General features: G+C 42.9%; 1 protein-coding gene across 1 annotated transcript in view; it reads left to right on the forward strand.

The window, feature by feature from the left end:
• Nucleotides 1-16,220, forward strand: part of SIDL (SIDL trafficking protein particle complex subunit 10) — a 578,423-nt gene that overhangs the window by 182,655 nt on the left and 379,548 nt on the right. Inside the window, exon 8 of the mRNA XM_080275724.1 lies at nt 8,632-8,819. Coding sequence (XP_080131850.1) covers nt 8,632-8,819 — 188 coding nt within the window. The remainder of the gene's footprint in view (nt 1-8,631; nt 8,820-16,220) is intronic.

The following is a 16,220-nucleotide window of genomic DNA, read 5'->3' on the forward strand; positions in this document are numbered from 1 at the left end:
CATTTGAACCTTGACTCTCGCCACCACCAAGTGGTGGTCAGAAAGTCCACTCACCCAACCTCTATATGCTCTTGCATCCATTACACACCTTCTCATTCTATCATCCACACACACACACACACAATCCATCATTGCCTTCCATTCATTCAGTTCACCACCTACCCATCTAATCACTCTCCATGTGTACCTATGGATCATTTTGTGTCTGATGAGGGTATTGGCTATCACCAACCCCCTCCCGGCAAAAATGTCCACTAGAGCACTGCCATTCTCATCCACTTCTGCCGGCACACCCGACTCACCAACTACTCCATCCATCTTCACACTCTCTACTTTTCCATTCATACCTCCAATCAAAAACACATTCACTCCTTTCAAACTTTTCCATGGACGCCTCCACATTTGTCCAGAACTCTTCTTTCACTCTGCTTGCAGGATCTTCCATTGGCGTATACACACACACAGAATCACCCGTATTTGTAGTCCTACTTTCAGTCTTAGATAGGATGGGTGCCCATACCATGGAGGCATAGGACATCATTGGTCTGATGTATTATTTGTAGATTAAGGAGAGTGTTTCTTTTTGTTTCTCAGAGTCTGGCCCTGTAGTTGCCTTAAGTGCATTGAGTCTGGGGGTGCATCACCTCTTGATGTCTTGTATTGTACATGATCTTTAAAGGTGAGTCCGGTGTCATATGTCACTCCAAGGATCTTTGTGGAGGGAGTGTGTGGCTCACATACATTGGTGTTGGGGTAGTACCTGTGTTCATGTTTACTGCTGGTAATGAGTGTGGTGGTGGATTTGGCTGGGGCAATTATCACTCTCTTTTTCCCCACCCCAAGTCTGTAGTGTGTTGAGGAAATCCTGTGGCAGTTTGCAGGCTTTGTCTGCAATGTGGTATGTGGTTGTTATTGTGATGTCATTTGCATACGAGGCTATGTTTTTTGGGGCGTTGAGGTGTGGGAATATCATGCATGTATAGATTGAAGAGTGTGGGTGAGAGAGAACAGAGCCCTGTGGAAGACCGTTAGGGAAGTTTTATGTTCTTGATGTCTTGCCCTGAAATGTAACATGTGCTTGTCTACTGGACAAATAGTTGGCAAGCCAGTTTTTGGTAGTGGTCTTCATATTTGTGTTTTATGTCTTGGTGATTAGTGTGCATTGGGATATAGCATTGAAAGAGCTGTACTGATATCTATTGTGAGAAGTGTACTTCATTAGGGTGTCACAGAGTTTATCCCATCCATTACCTGTTGTGTGAGATTAGTTAGTAAGGTCTTTGTTGAGAATGAGGCATTCATTTATTTTGGATGGTATGCTAGGTAGTGTTATGGGTCTGTATGAAGAAGGGAGTGTTGGGTCTCTGTTCGGCTTGAGTATAGTGATGATTGTTCCATGTTTCCAAGCACTGGGAATACCACAGTGTGCATAAGAGTGCTTTTGATTGGAGACATGAATGGCAAAGTTGGGAATGTACGAATGGATGGAGTGGTTGGTCAGTGGTGTGTGCCAGCTGAAGTAGATGGGAATGGTAGTGTTTTGGTGGACATCTGTGCTGGTAAGGGGTTGGCAATAGCCAACACCTACTTTCGACATAAGATGATCCACCGGTATACATGGAGAGTAATGAGGAGGATGGATGGTGAACTTATTGAACGAAAGGCAGTGATAGACTACGTGTGTGTGGATGAGCGAATGAGAAGACAAGTGTTGGATGCAAGAGTGTGGAGAGGGTGGGGGAATTGAGTCTCGGACCATCACTTAGTGATGGCCAAGGTAAAGCTGCAAGGAAAATGGTTGAGGAGACAAAGGGGAAGACAGGAGGAAACAGTTCTTGTAAGAAGAGTGGAGAATTTGCAAGATAGTGAGAAAATGGCAAAGTATAAGAGCATCGTGGAAGAAAGATTGGGAAGATATGAGCTAGAGCAGATGGAAGGGGTGGAAGACATATGTAAGATATTCACGGAAGAGATGGGTGCAGTGTGTGAGGTGGTTTGTGGAGTGAGGAGGAGATGCAAGGGTGTGCAAGGGACAGCATGGTGGAATGATGAGGTGAAACGAGCTGTGGAACAAAAGAAGAAGGCATATAGTGAATGGTTAGCAAGGAGAGGTAGGGGAGAAGATGAGAGAGAGAAGAGAGAGGTATATGTGAGCAGGAGAAAGGAGGTGAAGAGACTGGTGAAGGAGAGTAAGAAGAAAGTGGATGAAGAGTTTGGGAGGAATCTGAGTGTGAAATGGAGGGAGAGTAAGAAATTGTTTTGGAAGGAGATAAAGAAAGTAAGGCAGTGTGAAAGGGGAAATAGTAGGGGAGTGAAAGATAGGTATAATAGATAGTTGGTGGAGAAGAGAGAGAAATTGAGGAGATGGAAGGAGCACTTTGAGAATTTGTTGAATGTAGAGAGTGAGAGCAGTGTGAGTATAAGTGGTTGGGGAATGGCTGGGAGACGAAGAGATGAGAGGAGGGAGGAAGAGATCAGTAGGGCGGAAGTAGTGGAAGTGATGAAGAATATTAAGTTGGGAAAGGCACCAGGAATTGATGGAGTGTGTGGTGAAATGCTGAGGTATGGGGGTGAGATTGTTGTGGAGTGGATATGGAAATTGTGTAGATTGGCTTGGGAAGAGGGATGGGTTCCAGAGGACTGGAAATCAGGTATAATTGTTCCTTTATACAAAGGAAAAGGGGAGAGAGAAGTATGTGCTAACCATAGGGGTATTTGCCTTCTTAGTGTGACTGGTAAAATATATGGTAGAATACTCACTGATAGGGTTAGGCATATGACAGAGGAGCTAGTTGGAGAAGAACAAGGGGGATTTAGGAAGGGAAAAGGGTGTGTAGATCAGATATTTGTTTTAAGATGTTTAGTGGAGAAGTATCTGGAGAAGGGAAAGAAAGTGTATGCTGCCTTCATGGACTTGGAGAAAGCTTATGACAGAATAGATAGGCAAGGTATGTGGAAGGTATTAAGAATATATGGAGTGGATGGGAAATTGATGAGTGCTGTGAAGAGTATGTACGAAGGAGCTAGGGCTACGATACGAGTGGATGGTGAGCTGAGTGAGTTCTTTGATCTCAGTGTGGGACTGAAACAGGGTTGTGTGATGTCTCTGTGGCTGTTTAATATATACATGGATGGGGTTGTAAAGGAGGTGCAAGGTAGGGCAGTGGATGTTGAGGTGGCTCTAATGAATGAGGGTGAGATTTAGAAGATTCTGGTGTTGCTGTTTGCTGATGATACAGTATTGTTGAGTGAAGATGAATGGGAGTTGCAAGGTTTGGTGAATGAATTTGGGACAGTGTGTAGGAGGAGGAATCTGAAAGTTAATGTAAACAAAAGTAAAGTTATGGTGTTTGAGAGGAATGAAGTCACAGAATATACAGTGAGGTTGGATGGTGAGGATATGGAGACTGTGAGTGCATTCAAGTATTTGGGTAGTGTGATGAGTAAGGATGGAACTTTGGGGGATGAAGTGCGTGAAAGGGTACAGCAGGGAAGGAAGGTTGTTCGTTCACTGAAAGCAGTGATGAGAAATAGGGAGGTGAGTATGGAAGTTAAGAAGTCACTGCATGATAGTATTGTGATCCCTACCCTGACGTATGGAAGCGAAGCATGGGCCTTGCAAGAGGGGAACAAGTCAAGAGTGAGAGCAGTGGAAATGAGTTACTTGAGCATGTGGAGTGACGTGGAGGGACAGGTTGACGAATGAAGAAGTGAAGGAATATTGTGGGGTGGATGTGGATGTGGTTGAGAAGATTAGGAGAAATACACTGAGGTGGTTTGGACATGTGGAGAGAATGGAGAATGAAAGACTGACTAAGAGGGTGTATGTAGGTGAGGTGGAGGGAAGGAGAGGGAGGGGTAGACTGAGGATGAGGTGGAGGGATGGAGTTGAGAGGTATATGAGGGAGGGGGGGGTGAGTTGGAGGGGGGGTAGTCAAATGGTAGGTGACAGAGCGACTTGAAGGCATTTTGTCTGCGGCCACTCTTTGTGGGATTAGGGCATCGGGCTATAGATAGATAGATAGCATAAGAGTAGTTATTGATGTTTGTCAAGACCTTGATGCCAGTTGGTCCTAGATGTTTCAGGTGCATGTTGCTGATGCCAGCTGACCATGAGCACGTAGAGTTCTTTGTTTTCTTGATTAAGTTACATGTCTGTTTTGGAGAGAAGGGGGTTGCATTGTGGTTGAGTGGAAAAGACTGCTTATGTTGAGAGGGTTTTTTTGAGACTTGGTGCATGTTGATGTTAATTGATTTATGTTTGTGTAGTGGTTTATGAGTGTGTTTGCCTGTTCTTTGTAGTAAGGGATGTATCAGTTGTTGGAGGTGATAGTGGCATTAGTACCTGGAAGTGTGTGTTTGTAATCAAGTGATACTGGTAAGTATTTTGTAGAGCCAAGAAGGGTTAGAGGGATCTGTAAAGTGACCATATGTTCTTACAGTGGTGCTCCAATTTTCCCATTTCTTTGTACAGTTTATGTTGATGATTTCATGTTTAGGTCTTGGAACCGTGTGATGGTGTCATGTGTGCATTTGTGTTTAGGGTAATGATGAGTTTAAGTCTGTTGCATTCCTATGAGACAAGCTATCTCCAGTGTAAGGTTTGCATTGTTCCCCCTCCCTCCAACCCCCCACCCCCCGCCTAGTTGAATGCGATGTGTGTCTGCATTGGGTATGATGTTGTTGGACTTTGTAATGCATGTGTTAATGATTGTGATGGGTATATTGTTTAGTGTCCTGAAGTGTTGTTCTTTTTCTTTTGTGAAGTTGAGCCAGTCTGTTTTCTTGTACTTTGTGTATATGAGGCATGGTTTCTGTGATTTGGATTGTTTTTCTGTAATGATAATAATTGGGTGATGATCTGTAGTGAGTTTGGGTAGTTTTTGACAGGTGATGTTGACTGCAAATGTTGTTAAACCGAATGTGATGTCTGGGGAGGAGGGGATGCAGTTTGCCTGATATGAAGTGAGTGCGTGTTGTGAGGTGTCATTGAGAATGTACATGTTGAGTTGTGAAGCATTGTTGAGGCCTCAGCAGTTGTTTTGAATGTGTTCATACAAGGCAGTGGTATTAATGTTAGTCCCCAGCAAGAGTTAAGTGTCTGTGTTAGGGGAAGGAGCTGAGGGTTGTATTGTGCTGGTTCAGCATGAGAAGTGTCAGGGGGAATGTAAATATAAAAAATGCTGATTTCTTGTTTGTGACCAGATTTGATACTGAGTGACTTTCTCATGTTGTATCATTCTGGAAAAGTAATTGTGCTGTTTGTGATGTGTCTTTGTAAAGAACTGTTGGGTGAATGTATGTAATGAGGCCTCCTCCATAGACTTCGTTTCTGTCTGAGTGAATTTTGTGAGTAGTGTCCCTTTGGGGGGTTCCAGTTTGTGTTCGTCAGTTTTGTGTCTTGTAGTGCTAGGTGTATGTCTTGGTTGTGATCCCCTCCCCTAAGTCTGTCAGCATTGAGCTGTAGTATGTGTATGCATGTTCAAGGTGGTTTGCATCTGGTGTTGATCTGTGTTGTAGGTGTAGTCCTTTTGTGCAGGGATTCAATTGTGATGTTTGTGGTTGTATGAGTGGGAGATTTATTGGAGGGGATGGGGGGAGTTGTGTTTGGCATGACAGGAAGAGTGTTTGTGGATGTGTTGCAACTGACACACACTCATATGCAGTGTTGTTGTCTGGCATTTGTTAGTGTAGTTCATGTGATATGGATCCATTCTCTGCACAAAGTGAATTGAACAGATCCATATGTGTGTCGTACGCTTGTGTTGTGTAGGGAGCAAACAGGGAATATGTATAGTGTTTGGTGCTCAGGATTGCTCTCGGTGTCTCCGGCTAGTGGGAGAAGCTGGAAATTAGCCATCAGAGAGTCACTTTCTTTAATGTAAAACATGGCATAGGGAGTGGCTGCCCCCTTGCAGATGTCGCCCCACCTGCCTGGGCCAGGGTCCTTCTCGCAAGACGAAGGGCAGGATGAGGTTCTGTTCCCAGGCAGGATTCACATCAGCTTCTTGCCACCCAAGGCAATGGCAGCACCACAAGAAGGCTCCTCTCGACTGCCTATACGTGATATAATAAAACAATACAAAGTAAATTGCCTAATAGTTGCCTCTGACACTTTCAAACACATTGTTACACTAGATCAATAGCAAGCAGAGCCTGACTTGATATTAACTAGACTGCAGCACCACCATACATACAGCACACCCTTCCGTACAGAAGAAGTGGATGAAAGTTTTACCATTTCTACACTATCAGTTATTTCAGTTCCCATCTAAATTCCTCATCTGCCTTGGCCTTACTCTTTCTAAACTCTTGTATATCCACTCTTCTTGTGCATATGCACTCAACTTTTTTCTTTAATTCTCGCTTACTGTGCTTAATTTCTTTGTTTCCCCAAGGTTCCCTTTTTGGGAACCCTGCAGCTTACAAGAAACTGGAAACAGCCTGGGGGCACTACCAGAGATCCCCCTGTGAGGTTATGTTATTGATACATATTTGCTGAGTGAAGTTTGGACACTGGAGTAATAGATATTCAGTTTTGTCTGTGTGGTATTATTGCTAGCATGCTGGGTTGGGTGCTTAGTATAATGGTATCATACTTTGTTTGCATTGGTTTAGCTTCTTCAGCCCAATGACAGCTTTTGTAGTTTATTATTGCTACAGTATCTCCAGAAGCTTCAGTTTTGTAGGGGGAAAAAAATAAAAAATAAAGGTTAAGAGCTAATGAAGGCAGCATATAACAACTCTAGTTTGTAAAGTCTCTCATAAACTGAATGTAATTGTCTGGAGATTAAAAGAATATAATTTTAAAGATGTCGTTGTTGTGCAGAGCTTAAGAAAAGGTGAAGGCCTGAATGAAAAACTGCCATAATTATGCATGTTAATATAGGGAGGTTGATATTGTCTTCATCTACAGTGTCCAAAATAGGATTTCATTGTCTGTATAAGACAGTGTTATGAGTAATTTGAGTGTGGGTGTGTTAAGTTTATGATGTTTTTGTTACTGGGAGCCTGTGGTTACATTTGGTATAGCTGAGAGTAGTTTGAGGCAGGAATAATTTTCTTGTTTCTCTCTGGTGGAGGTTGGGTTTTGATGTGATGGAGTGGGTGTGTGGGATCTACTGCTCTTGTGTTAAATAAAGGGCTGCATTCCTTATGGCCTGTGGAGTCACATGGAGAGACAGGCTGACGATTGAGGATATAAAGGAGCATTGTGGTGTGGATATGGATGTGATAGGAAGTGTTATGAGGAACACACTGAGGTGGTTTGGCCATGTGGAGAGGATGGAGGGTGAGAGACTGACGAAGAGAGTGTATGTGAGTGAGGTGGAGGGAGGAAGAGGGAGGGGGAGGCCGAGGATGAGATGGAGGGATGGGATGGAGAGGTATATGAGAGAGGGGGGTGTGAGTTGGGAGCAGGGCAGTGAAATGGCGGGGGACAGAGTGACTTGGAGGCGATTTGTTTGTGGCCACCCTAAACGGGATTGAGGCGTCTGGCAATAGATAGATAGATAGATTCCTTATGGCATGGAAAATTTCAAGACACCTCTCCCTTACTGACATATTTTTTTAATATTACACCTTAGCATTCTCTTGTATGTTGCTTATTTTACTTTTATGTCAATATACTATCCATCAGTAACATGCAAGATGATATTGAGGTGTAATGTTCAGGGTAAATTGCAAAGGTAAAAGTGTTATGAAAGTTCCAGCGCCACATAGAATAGGATCGTATTTTCCATTCCCGTGCAGGTGATAAGTAGATGGAAGAATTTCGGTTCCTGTATATAACTAACATATCTTTAGAATGTGTGCATCCTCTTGTGGTACATAAGGTTTTACCTTGGCTAAATACCCAGTACCAGATATATGAATGCAAGCCATACTCATTATAAGGAAGGATGAGTTCTCAGATATTGTATCATTTTTTTTTTCCTTTTTAATACATACAGTTGCTACTTTGAAGTGGAAGAATTGTCAGATCTTCATTGGTATAATTTGTGCTCTAATAGACAGTTTTTCTTTAGTTTATCAAGGACAGAATGGCAAGAAAGGATGTCAGATAATGACTTAAAATTGACTGTACTTGATATTTTTTCACAGATGCTTATAAAACAACAGCATATCCAGTCTTTTATTGTACCATGTGATGTGCAGAGTCTGGAGACTAGATAACCTTACTGCAGAATGTTCTATCAAAGATAGATGACCAACATACTCCCCTCATTACGTTGCTTGATCAGAAAACATTGGGGATTGAAACAATGAGTAGAGCATGATATTCACCGCAAATGGCATCTTAGATCATTAGAATACTAAAGAAATGCTGTTACAGTCATTCCTTAAAGTCTTGGGTGTAATTAATATTGTGGTGAAAAGCTACTTTAAGTGAAACAGCTTCAAGGGAGACATGCCTTTGATTCAGGGCAAGGGTTAAGAGTGGGAAAAAAAATCAAAGCAGCTTTTTACTGTAACATCTGTAACAAAATGAAGAATATATTTCAAATACCAGCTGCTAAGCAATTAGAAAACTTTAAATAAAATGAATTTAGAGACTCAGTGTACTGTATGATTTTTTTTTTTTTTTTTTTTTTTTTTTTTTTTTTTTAATTACTAAATTTTTCTTGATAGATTCTGCACCATGGCTTGGTATGTTCAGTCAGCCATGTGAGCGGTGGGAGGGATTGCACCTGACCCCAGTCCTAGACACGGCCATTCAAAGCAAGATAAGGTCCAAAGAGGTGACACTTCTTGAGTTTCGCAACTATCTGTTCCAGCGCCAGTGTGCTCTCCTCATGCAGCTGAATAAGCCATGGGAGGTGGGTGTGGTAGAGAACCACAACATTGTGTATGAACTATAGAAAGAGAATAACTTCAATAGACTGTTTGGCCAGTGTGAGGTACCTCCTATAAGAGTGTGACTTGATTATGTGATGAGACAAGGATAGGAAGGAAGAAGGGTCTCATCCATCCACCAGACCCTCATAAATGGTGGAAAAACAATTATCATTATTATCACTGTCATTTTGATCATCATCATCATTATCATAATCATTATTATCATCAGTGTAGCACTGTCAGTGTCATCATTATCATCACCATTACCATAATTGTTTCATCAAAATATCAGTATTATTTTCATCATTCTAGAGCAGTTCACTATTCAGCATTTTACACTTCGACATTATGCTACTGCACAACTCGTCAGTGAACTTTCCATAACTAGAATATTTTGCTGCATGAGTGGAATGCAGTGAAAGATCAGGAAAATGGCAGTGTGGAGGAGAAATGGCAGTTGTTTATGAGTGCTGTGGTGGGGCATGCAGAAGAGGTGTGTGGTGTGAGACGTGTGGGTGGTGTTGTAAGAAAAGGAAGTGAATGGTGGTGCGAGGAAGTAAGTATGGCTGTGGCTGAGAAGAGACATGCATATGAAGTGTGGCTGCAGAGGAAGGATGAGATGTCATATGAAAGGTATAAGGAAAAGAGGAATAGGGCGAGAAGGGCTGTGCGTGATGCTAAAGTGGCAGCAGATGAGAGGTGGAGTAGGCGGCTGACAGAGATTTTTTCAACAGAATGAGAAAATGTTTTGGAAGGAGGTGAAAAGGGTGCGAAAGGGAGAGTCTGGGAAGGAAGAACGAGTAAAAGCAGAGGATGGAAGGTTGTTAATTGAGATGGATGCAGTAAGGAAGAGATGGGCAGAGTATTTTGAAAGATTGTTAAATGTAGAGGAGGAAAGAGTGGGTGAGATTGTGGTGGATGGAAGGGTGCAAGGAATAAATGTGTTGGGAGAGTTGAATGATTCTTTGATCATGAAGGAGGAAGTGGAGAAGGCAGTAAAGATGAAAACAGGGAAAGCTGCAGGTATGGATGGGTGTGCTGGGGAATGCCTGAAGGGTGGTGGAGTGACTATTGTTGACTGGTTAGTAAGAGTGTTGAATGTGTGCTTTGTGAAAGGTATGGTGCCAGTTGACTGGGCAAGTGCTTGTGTGGTCCCGTTGTATAAAGGCAGGGGTGATAAGTATGAATGTACTAGCTTTAGGGGTATAAGTCTGTTGAGTGTTGTAGGTAAGGTTTATGGTAGAGTGTTAATTATGAGAGTTAGAGAGGGTACAGAGGGAGTGATTGGTGATGAACAGTGTGGCTTTAGGAAAGGGAGGGGATGCATAGATCAGGTGTTTGCTGTGAGACAAGTGTGTGAAAAGTATTTAGTGAAAGGCAAGGATGTGTTTTGGGCATTCATGGATTTAGAGAAAGCTTATGATAGAATTGATAGGGAGGCTTTGTGGACGGTTTTAAGATTGTATGGACTTGATGGTAGGTTACTAAAAGGGGTGAAAAGTTTTTATGTAAATAGTAGAGCGTGTGTAAGAGTGGGAAGTGCTGTGAGTGATTGGTTTCCCGTGAGAGTGGGGCTGCGACAGGGATGTGTGATGTCGCCTTGTTTGTTTAATATTTACATGGAAGGTGTTGTAAGGGAGGTGAATGCAAGAGTTTTAGGTGGTGGTCTGAGTCTGGTGAATGTTGATCGTGGAGAGTGGAATCTGAAACAGCTGCTGTTTGCAGATGATACTGCACTGGTGGCTGATTCAGAGGAGAGATTGAGACAGTTAGTAGAGGAGTTTGGAAGAGTGTGTGAAAGGAAGAAATTGAAAGTAAATGAGAATAAGAGTAAAGTGATGAAGTGTACAAGGTTGGTAGATGGTAGGGGGATGATTATAGTTTTGAATGGTGAGTTTGCTTGAGGAGGTAAAGTGTTTTAAATATCTAGGGTCACATGTTGCTGTGGATGGAAGAATAGATGCAGAAGTGAAGTTTAGAATAAATGAAGTAGGAAAGGTGCTGGGAGGAATGAAAAAAGTGTTTGTTAGATGTTGTTCGCTTAGAATGGATGTAAAGAGAAGGCTGTATGAGGGTGTTGTGGTACCGACTGCATTATATGGGGCTGAAGCTTGGAATATGGGTGTAGCAGAGAGGAAAAGTTTGAATGTAATGGAGATGAGGTGCTTGAGGAGTATGTGTGGAGTGACTCGTATAGATCGAGTGTGAAATGATGAAGTGTGAAGGAGAACTGGAGTTGTTCGGGAGATGGCTGGTAGAGTTGAGCAGAAGGTGTTGCAGTGGTTTGGGCATATGGAGAGAATGGATAATGAGCGATTGGTGAAAAAGATAACTAGATCTGATGTGAGAGGTGTAAGGCTGAGAGGAAGACCACGAATAGGATGGATGGACAGTGTGAAGAGAGCGCTGGATGCGAGAGGGATGTCTGTTGAACAAGGAAGAGTGGCTGCGTGTGATGGAAATGGTTGGAGAGAAATTGTGAATGAATAAATGATGGCGCAGCCCTGAGGGGATATTCTCTCGCATTTGGTCTGATCAGCTGGTCAGGTTAGGTGCAGGTAAGGGGATAGGTCTGTTATGATGTGGCAGGGGTAAACCAGCTCTGCTGTTGGGCCCTGCTGCAGATGTCACTGATTGCATTGCGCAGTTGACCCTCGTGCAGTGTGGTGCTGTGAGGATCTGTCCGTTCTCCCCTTTGGGGCTAAAATGCGAATGAATGTGTTTGAATGGATGAGTAAATGAGGAGTGTGTCGTCCTGTCTCGGCTACCTCCCTTTCTGTGGGGGAAGCAGCCTAGGTATATAGATAGATAGATAGATGACACTGCACTTTTAGCATTATTATTGTGTTCATCATTGCCTATTGGATATAGAAAAGCTTTGCCAGAGGAAACATATCGCCTCATTTGCTACCTGAGATAAACTCTCGATAATTTATGTAGAATGGTCAAGAGGGTAATGGATGGTGGCGCACTAACGGAAATTGATGTGATATCCCCCCCAACCCACCCCAAAAAGGGTCTAACCCACAATAAACCCCATAAGTGTACAGTATAACTTTGATATAACGGACTTCAATAGACCGGAATTCGCTTTTATCGGACTCGAGGAGCTACCGGACTAAATTCCTATATACAGTAATCACTCCAATATCCGACGTAATAGAGCCATAGGCAGGTCCGGATATTGGTTCTGTCCGGATATTGGGCCCCAGCTTAGGACTTGTACTTATGGACCCTAACTCAGAGAAACACCTATACAACTCCCTCTGGACATGCATAGCACCTATTTAAGACACAATTCACACCAATAAGGCACATAAATGACTGAAATAAATGCAAAAGAAACATAAAATGAGGGTTTAGAAGTATGTTCATACATTAATAAACATTCTGGTGACTGGCTCCTGGACTGGCACTTATGGACCCTAACCTAGCCTAACTCAGAAAAACACCTGCCTACTGCACATGCATAGCTCCTAACACCCTATTCACACCAATAAAGGACATTAAAGAGTGAAATGAGGTAAGTATAGTATGGAAAAAAATACCGTATGAAACATTCTTATGTCCGGATAGTGGGGATGTTCGGATATTGGGCGTCCGGATATTAGAGTGATTACTGTATTTGAAAAAGTTCGATAAAGCCAGAAGCAATCCGGACTGCCAGACCACTTCACCTATGTTCACAACAATAAGGTATATAAAAGACATGTTTATCAGTGTACAATACAGTTCCAGTGCTGTTCTTCCCTCACTTCCCCCCTCTGACCTCCTCATGGCTGACATTAAAATTTCTTCAGCTGCTATATTTTCTGCCATAACTGGCTTCAATCCTAACAAGGCATATTGGCTTGTTGGGGTCCCTCCTGTTGTCCTCAAGAACTGTGCTTCTGTTCTTACACCCTGCCTACGTAAACTTATTCGCCCTTGTCTTTCTACTTGTACCTTTCCTTCTTGCTGAAAGTTTGCTCTTATTCAGCCGGTCCCAAAGAAGGGTGACCGATCCCAACCCTGTTACTATCATCCAATTGCTTTAACATCCTGTGTCTCAAAAGTTTTCGAGTCCATTCTTAACAGAAAAATTTTAAAGCATCTTTCCTATTACAACCCTCTTTCTGATCGTCACTATGGATTCTGTCAGGGATGCTCCACTGGCGATCTTCTCACCTACCTTTCAGATTCCTGGTCATCCTCCTTTCGGGACTTTTGGGAAAGCTTTGCCATTGCACTTGACATCGCAAAGGCTTTCGATCGAGTCTGGCATAAATCTTTAATTTCCAAACTGTCCTCTTACGGTTTCTATCCTTCTATCTGTGCCTTCATCTATAGCTTCCTTTCTGGTCGTTCTATGGCTGCTGCTGTAGACAGCCATCGTTCTTCTCCTAGATCTATTAACAGTGGTGTTCCTCAGGGCTCTGTCCTATCACCAACTCTCTTCCATTTATTCATCAATGATCTTCTAAGCTGTACATTTAACCCTATCCACTCATATGCTGATGATTCCACCCTTCACCTTTCCATTCGGTTCCTGCAACGTCCATCTTCAGTAGTTACTTCAACAAACAAGGGATGAGGCTATGGCACACCTAATGTCTGACTTGGCTCATATCTCTGACGGGTAAAAATAATCTTGTTGTTTTTAATCCATCAAAAAATCAGTTTTTACATCTATCAACCCGTCAAAATCTTCCACAGGAGTACCCACTAATGTTTAATAATATCCAGCTCAATCCTGCATCATCCTTGAACATGCTTGGGGTTTCATTCACATGGGACTCATCTTGGATAGATCATATTGCATCTCTTGTAAAATATGCTTCCAAGAGATTGGGTGTGCTCTCCGTGCCTTCTTTACTCCTGCACAGTTGTTGACTTTATACATGGGTTATATTCACCCCTGTTTAGAGTACAACTGTCATGTGTGGGGAGGCTCCCCACATACAGCTCTTCTCAGTAGGGTGGAGTCAAAGGTCTATTCGTCTCATCAACTCTCCTCCTCTTACTGGCTCCCTTTAACCTTTGTCTCTTCGCCGCACTGTTGCCTTTTTATATCTTTTCTTTTGCTACTTGAATGGTCACTGCTTCTCTAAACTGTCAGCATGCATCTCTCCACCTCTATGACAGGCGCGTAGCACCCCTCTAGGAGCAAACTCTCATCCCTTTGCTGTCCAACCCACTAATGCAAGAGTTAACCGTTACTGTCAGTCCTTCATTTATGTAACAGGTCAACTCTGGAACTGTCTCTCTCTGTCTGTATTTCCTACTTCCTATGATCTCCAGTCTTTCAAGTGCAGTGTGTCCAGGCATCTCGAAATGAATGGATCTTGAATTTGGCTCTCTTTTGTATTGTTTTTGTTTCTTTCTTGGAGGGAACATTCATGCAGGCTCAGCCTTTGGTTACTTCTTCCTCACTTTAAAAAAAAAAAATTTATTATACCATATTTTGACAGAGTTAGGGAAATAACAGAGGAATTAGTTGGAGAAGAACAGGGAGGCTTTAGGAAGGGAAAAGGTTGTGATGATCAGGTATTCATTCTTAGATCTTTAGTAGAAAAGTTTCTGGAGAAGGGAAAGAAGTTGTATGCAGCCTTCATGGATTTGGAGAAAGCATGTGACAGGGTGGATAGACAAGGATTGTGGAAAGTATTAAGAATATATGGAGTAGATGAGAAGTTGATGAATGCTGTGAAGAGTATGTATGATGGTGCGAAGGCTGCAGTGCGTGTGGATGGTGATCTGAGTGAATTTTTCTCATTGAAGGATGGGTTGAAACAGGGATGTGTCATGTCTCCATGATTGTTCAATCTTTTTTTTTTTTTTTTTGGTGTCCGACTCTGGGCATAGGCTTCATAGCCTGCTATCAAGGCCCAGCAGTCCTCCTACGTATCATACACCTCTGCATGTCACCACTTCGGCGCTAACACCCACCGTCCATATTGAATACATGCTAGGGCTGTCTCATACAGGACTGGTGTATTGGTATTAGCGGGGGTATTTTTACGACATGTCGGCGGGTCTTCTGGTAGATCAGTAAAGCCTGATTTTAATGAAATTCAAATCCTTAAACTGTTCCCTGCTCCAGCGGGGATTTGAACCTGGGTCCGTTAGAACGGCAGGCCACCTCTCTACCGATTGAGCCACGCCTCCCCCAAATCTGTACATGGATGGGGTAGAGTGTGAAAGACTGATGAGGAGAGTGTATGTGAGTTGAGACAGGCTGACATGTCAGGATATAAAGGAGCATTGTGGTGTGGATGTGGATGTGATAGGAAGTGTTAGGAGGAACACATTGAGGTGGTTTGGCCATGTGGAGAGGATGGAGGGTGAGAGACTGATGAGGAGAGTGTATGTTAATTAGGTGAAGGGGAGGAGAGGGAGGGGAAGGCTGAGGATGAGATGCAGGGATGGAGTGGAGAGGTATATGGGAGAGGGGAGTGTGAGTTGGGGAGCAGGGCAGTGAAATGGCAGGGGACAAGGCAACGTGGAGGCGATTTGTTTGTGGCCACCCCGTACAGGATTAAGGCGTCTGGCAGTAGATAGATAGATCATTGTAGTGAAGTTATAACACAGTAAAGTACCACAATGGCAGTCAAAACAGTTTTAAAACTGTTCATGCTGTCCGGACTAATGTCTAATATATCGGAAAGAGTCTAGATAAGCAGGGGGAGGTCTGGATGTCGTTTTTATCAGAATTTCGCATTTTTCGGAATGTTTTGGGCCCCAAGTAGTCCATTATAGTGAGGTCTTACTGTACTGTAAAATGTTATTGTACTGTACTGTATAATGTACTGTACACCCACTGTACACCTGATGTACAGTGGATGGGGTAGTAAAAGAGATACAGGGTAGGCAGTGGATGTTGGAGTGGCCCTAGAGAGAGAAGGTAGTGTTTGGAAACTCCCTGTACTGTTGTTTGCAGATGATACTGTGTTGTTAAGTGAAGACGAAAGGGAGCTTCAAGGCTTGGTGGATGAGTTTGGAAGAATGTGTAAGAAACGGAATCTAAAGGTGAATGTAGGGAAGAGTAAAGTTATGGTGTTTAAGAGAGGTGCAGTCAGTGAATGTACAGTGAGGTTTGATGGTGAGGAAATGGAAAATGTGAGTACGTTTAAGTACTTGGGTAGTGTGATAAGTAAGGATGGAAGTTTGGAGGGTGAAGTGCTTGGAAGGGTACAACAAGGAAGAAAGGTTGCTGATTCCTTGAAAGCAGTGATAAGAAACAGGGAAGTGAACATGGAAGTGAAAGAGTTATTACATGACAGTATTGTGATACCAACTCTAACGTATGGAAGTGAAGCTTGGACGTTGTTGGAAGGACACAAGTCAAGAGTGAAACAGTGGAAATGAGTTATTTAAGAGGAGCCTGTGGAGTCACATGGAGA

Source organism: Coenobita brevimanus, chromosome 62, assembly GCF_032717465.1.
Source record: "Coenobita brevimanus isolate Jiangsu-jjx chromosome 62, ASM3271746v2, whole genome shotgun sequence".
NCBI lineage: Eukaryota > Metazoa > Arthropoda > Malacostraca > Decapoda > Coenobitidae > Coenobita > Coenobita brevimanus.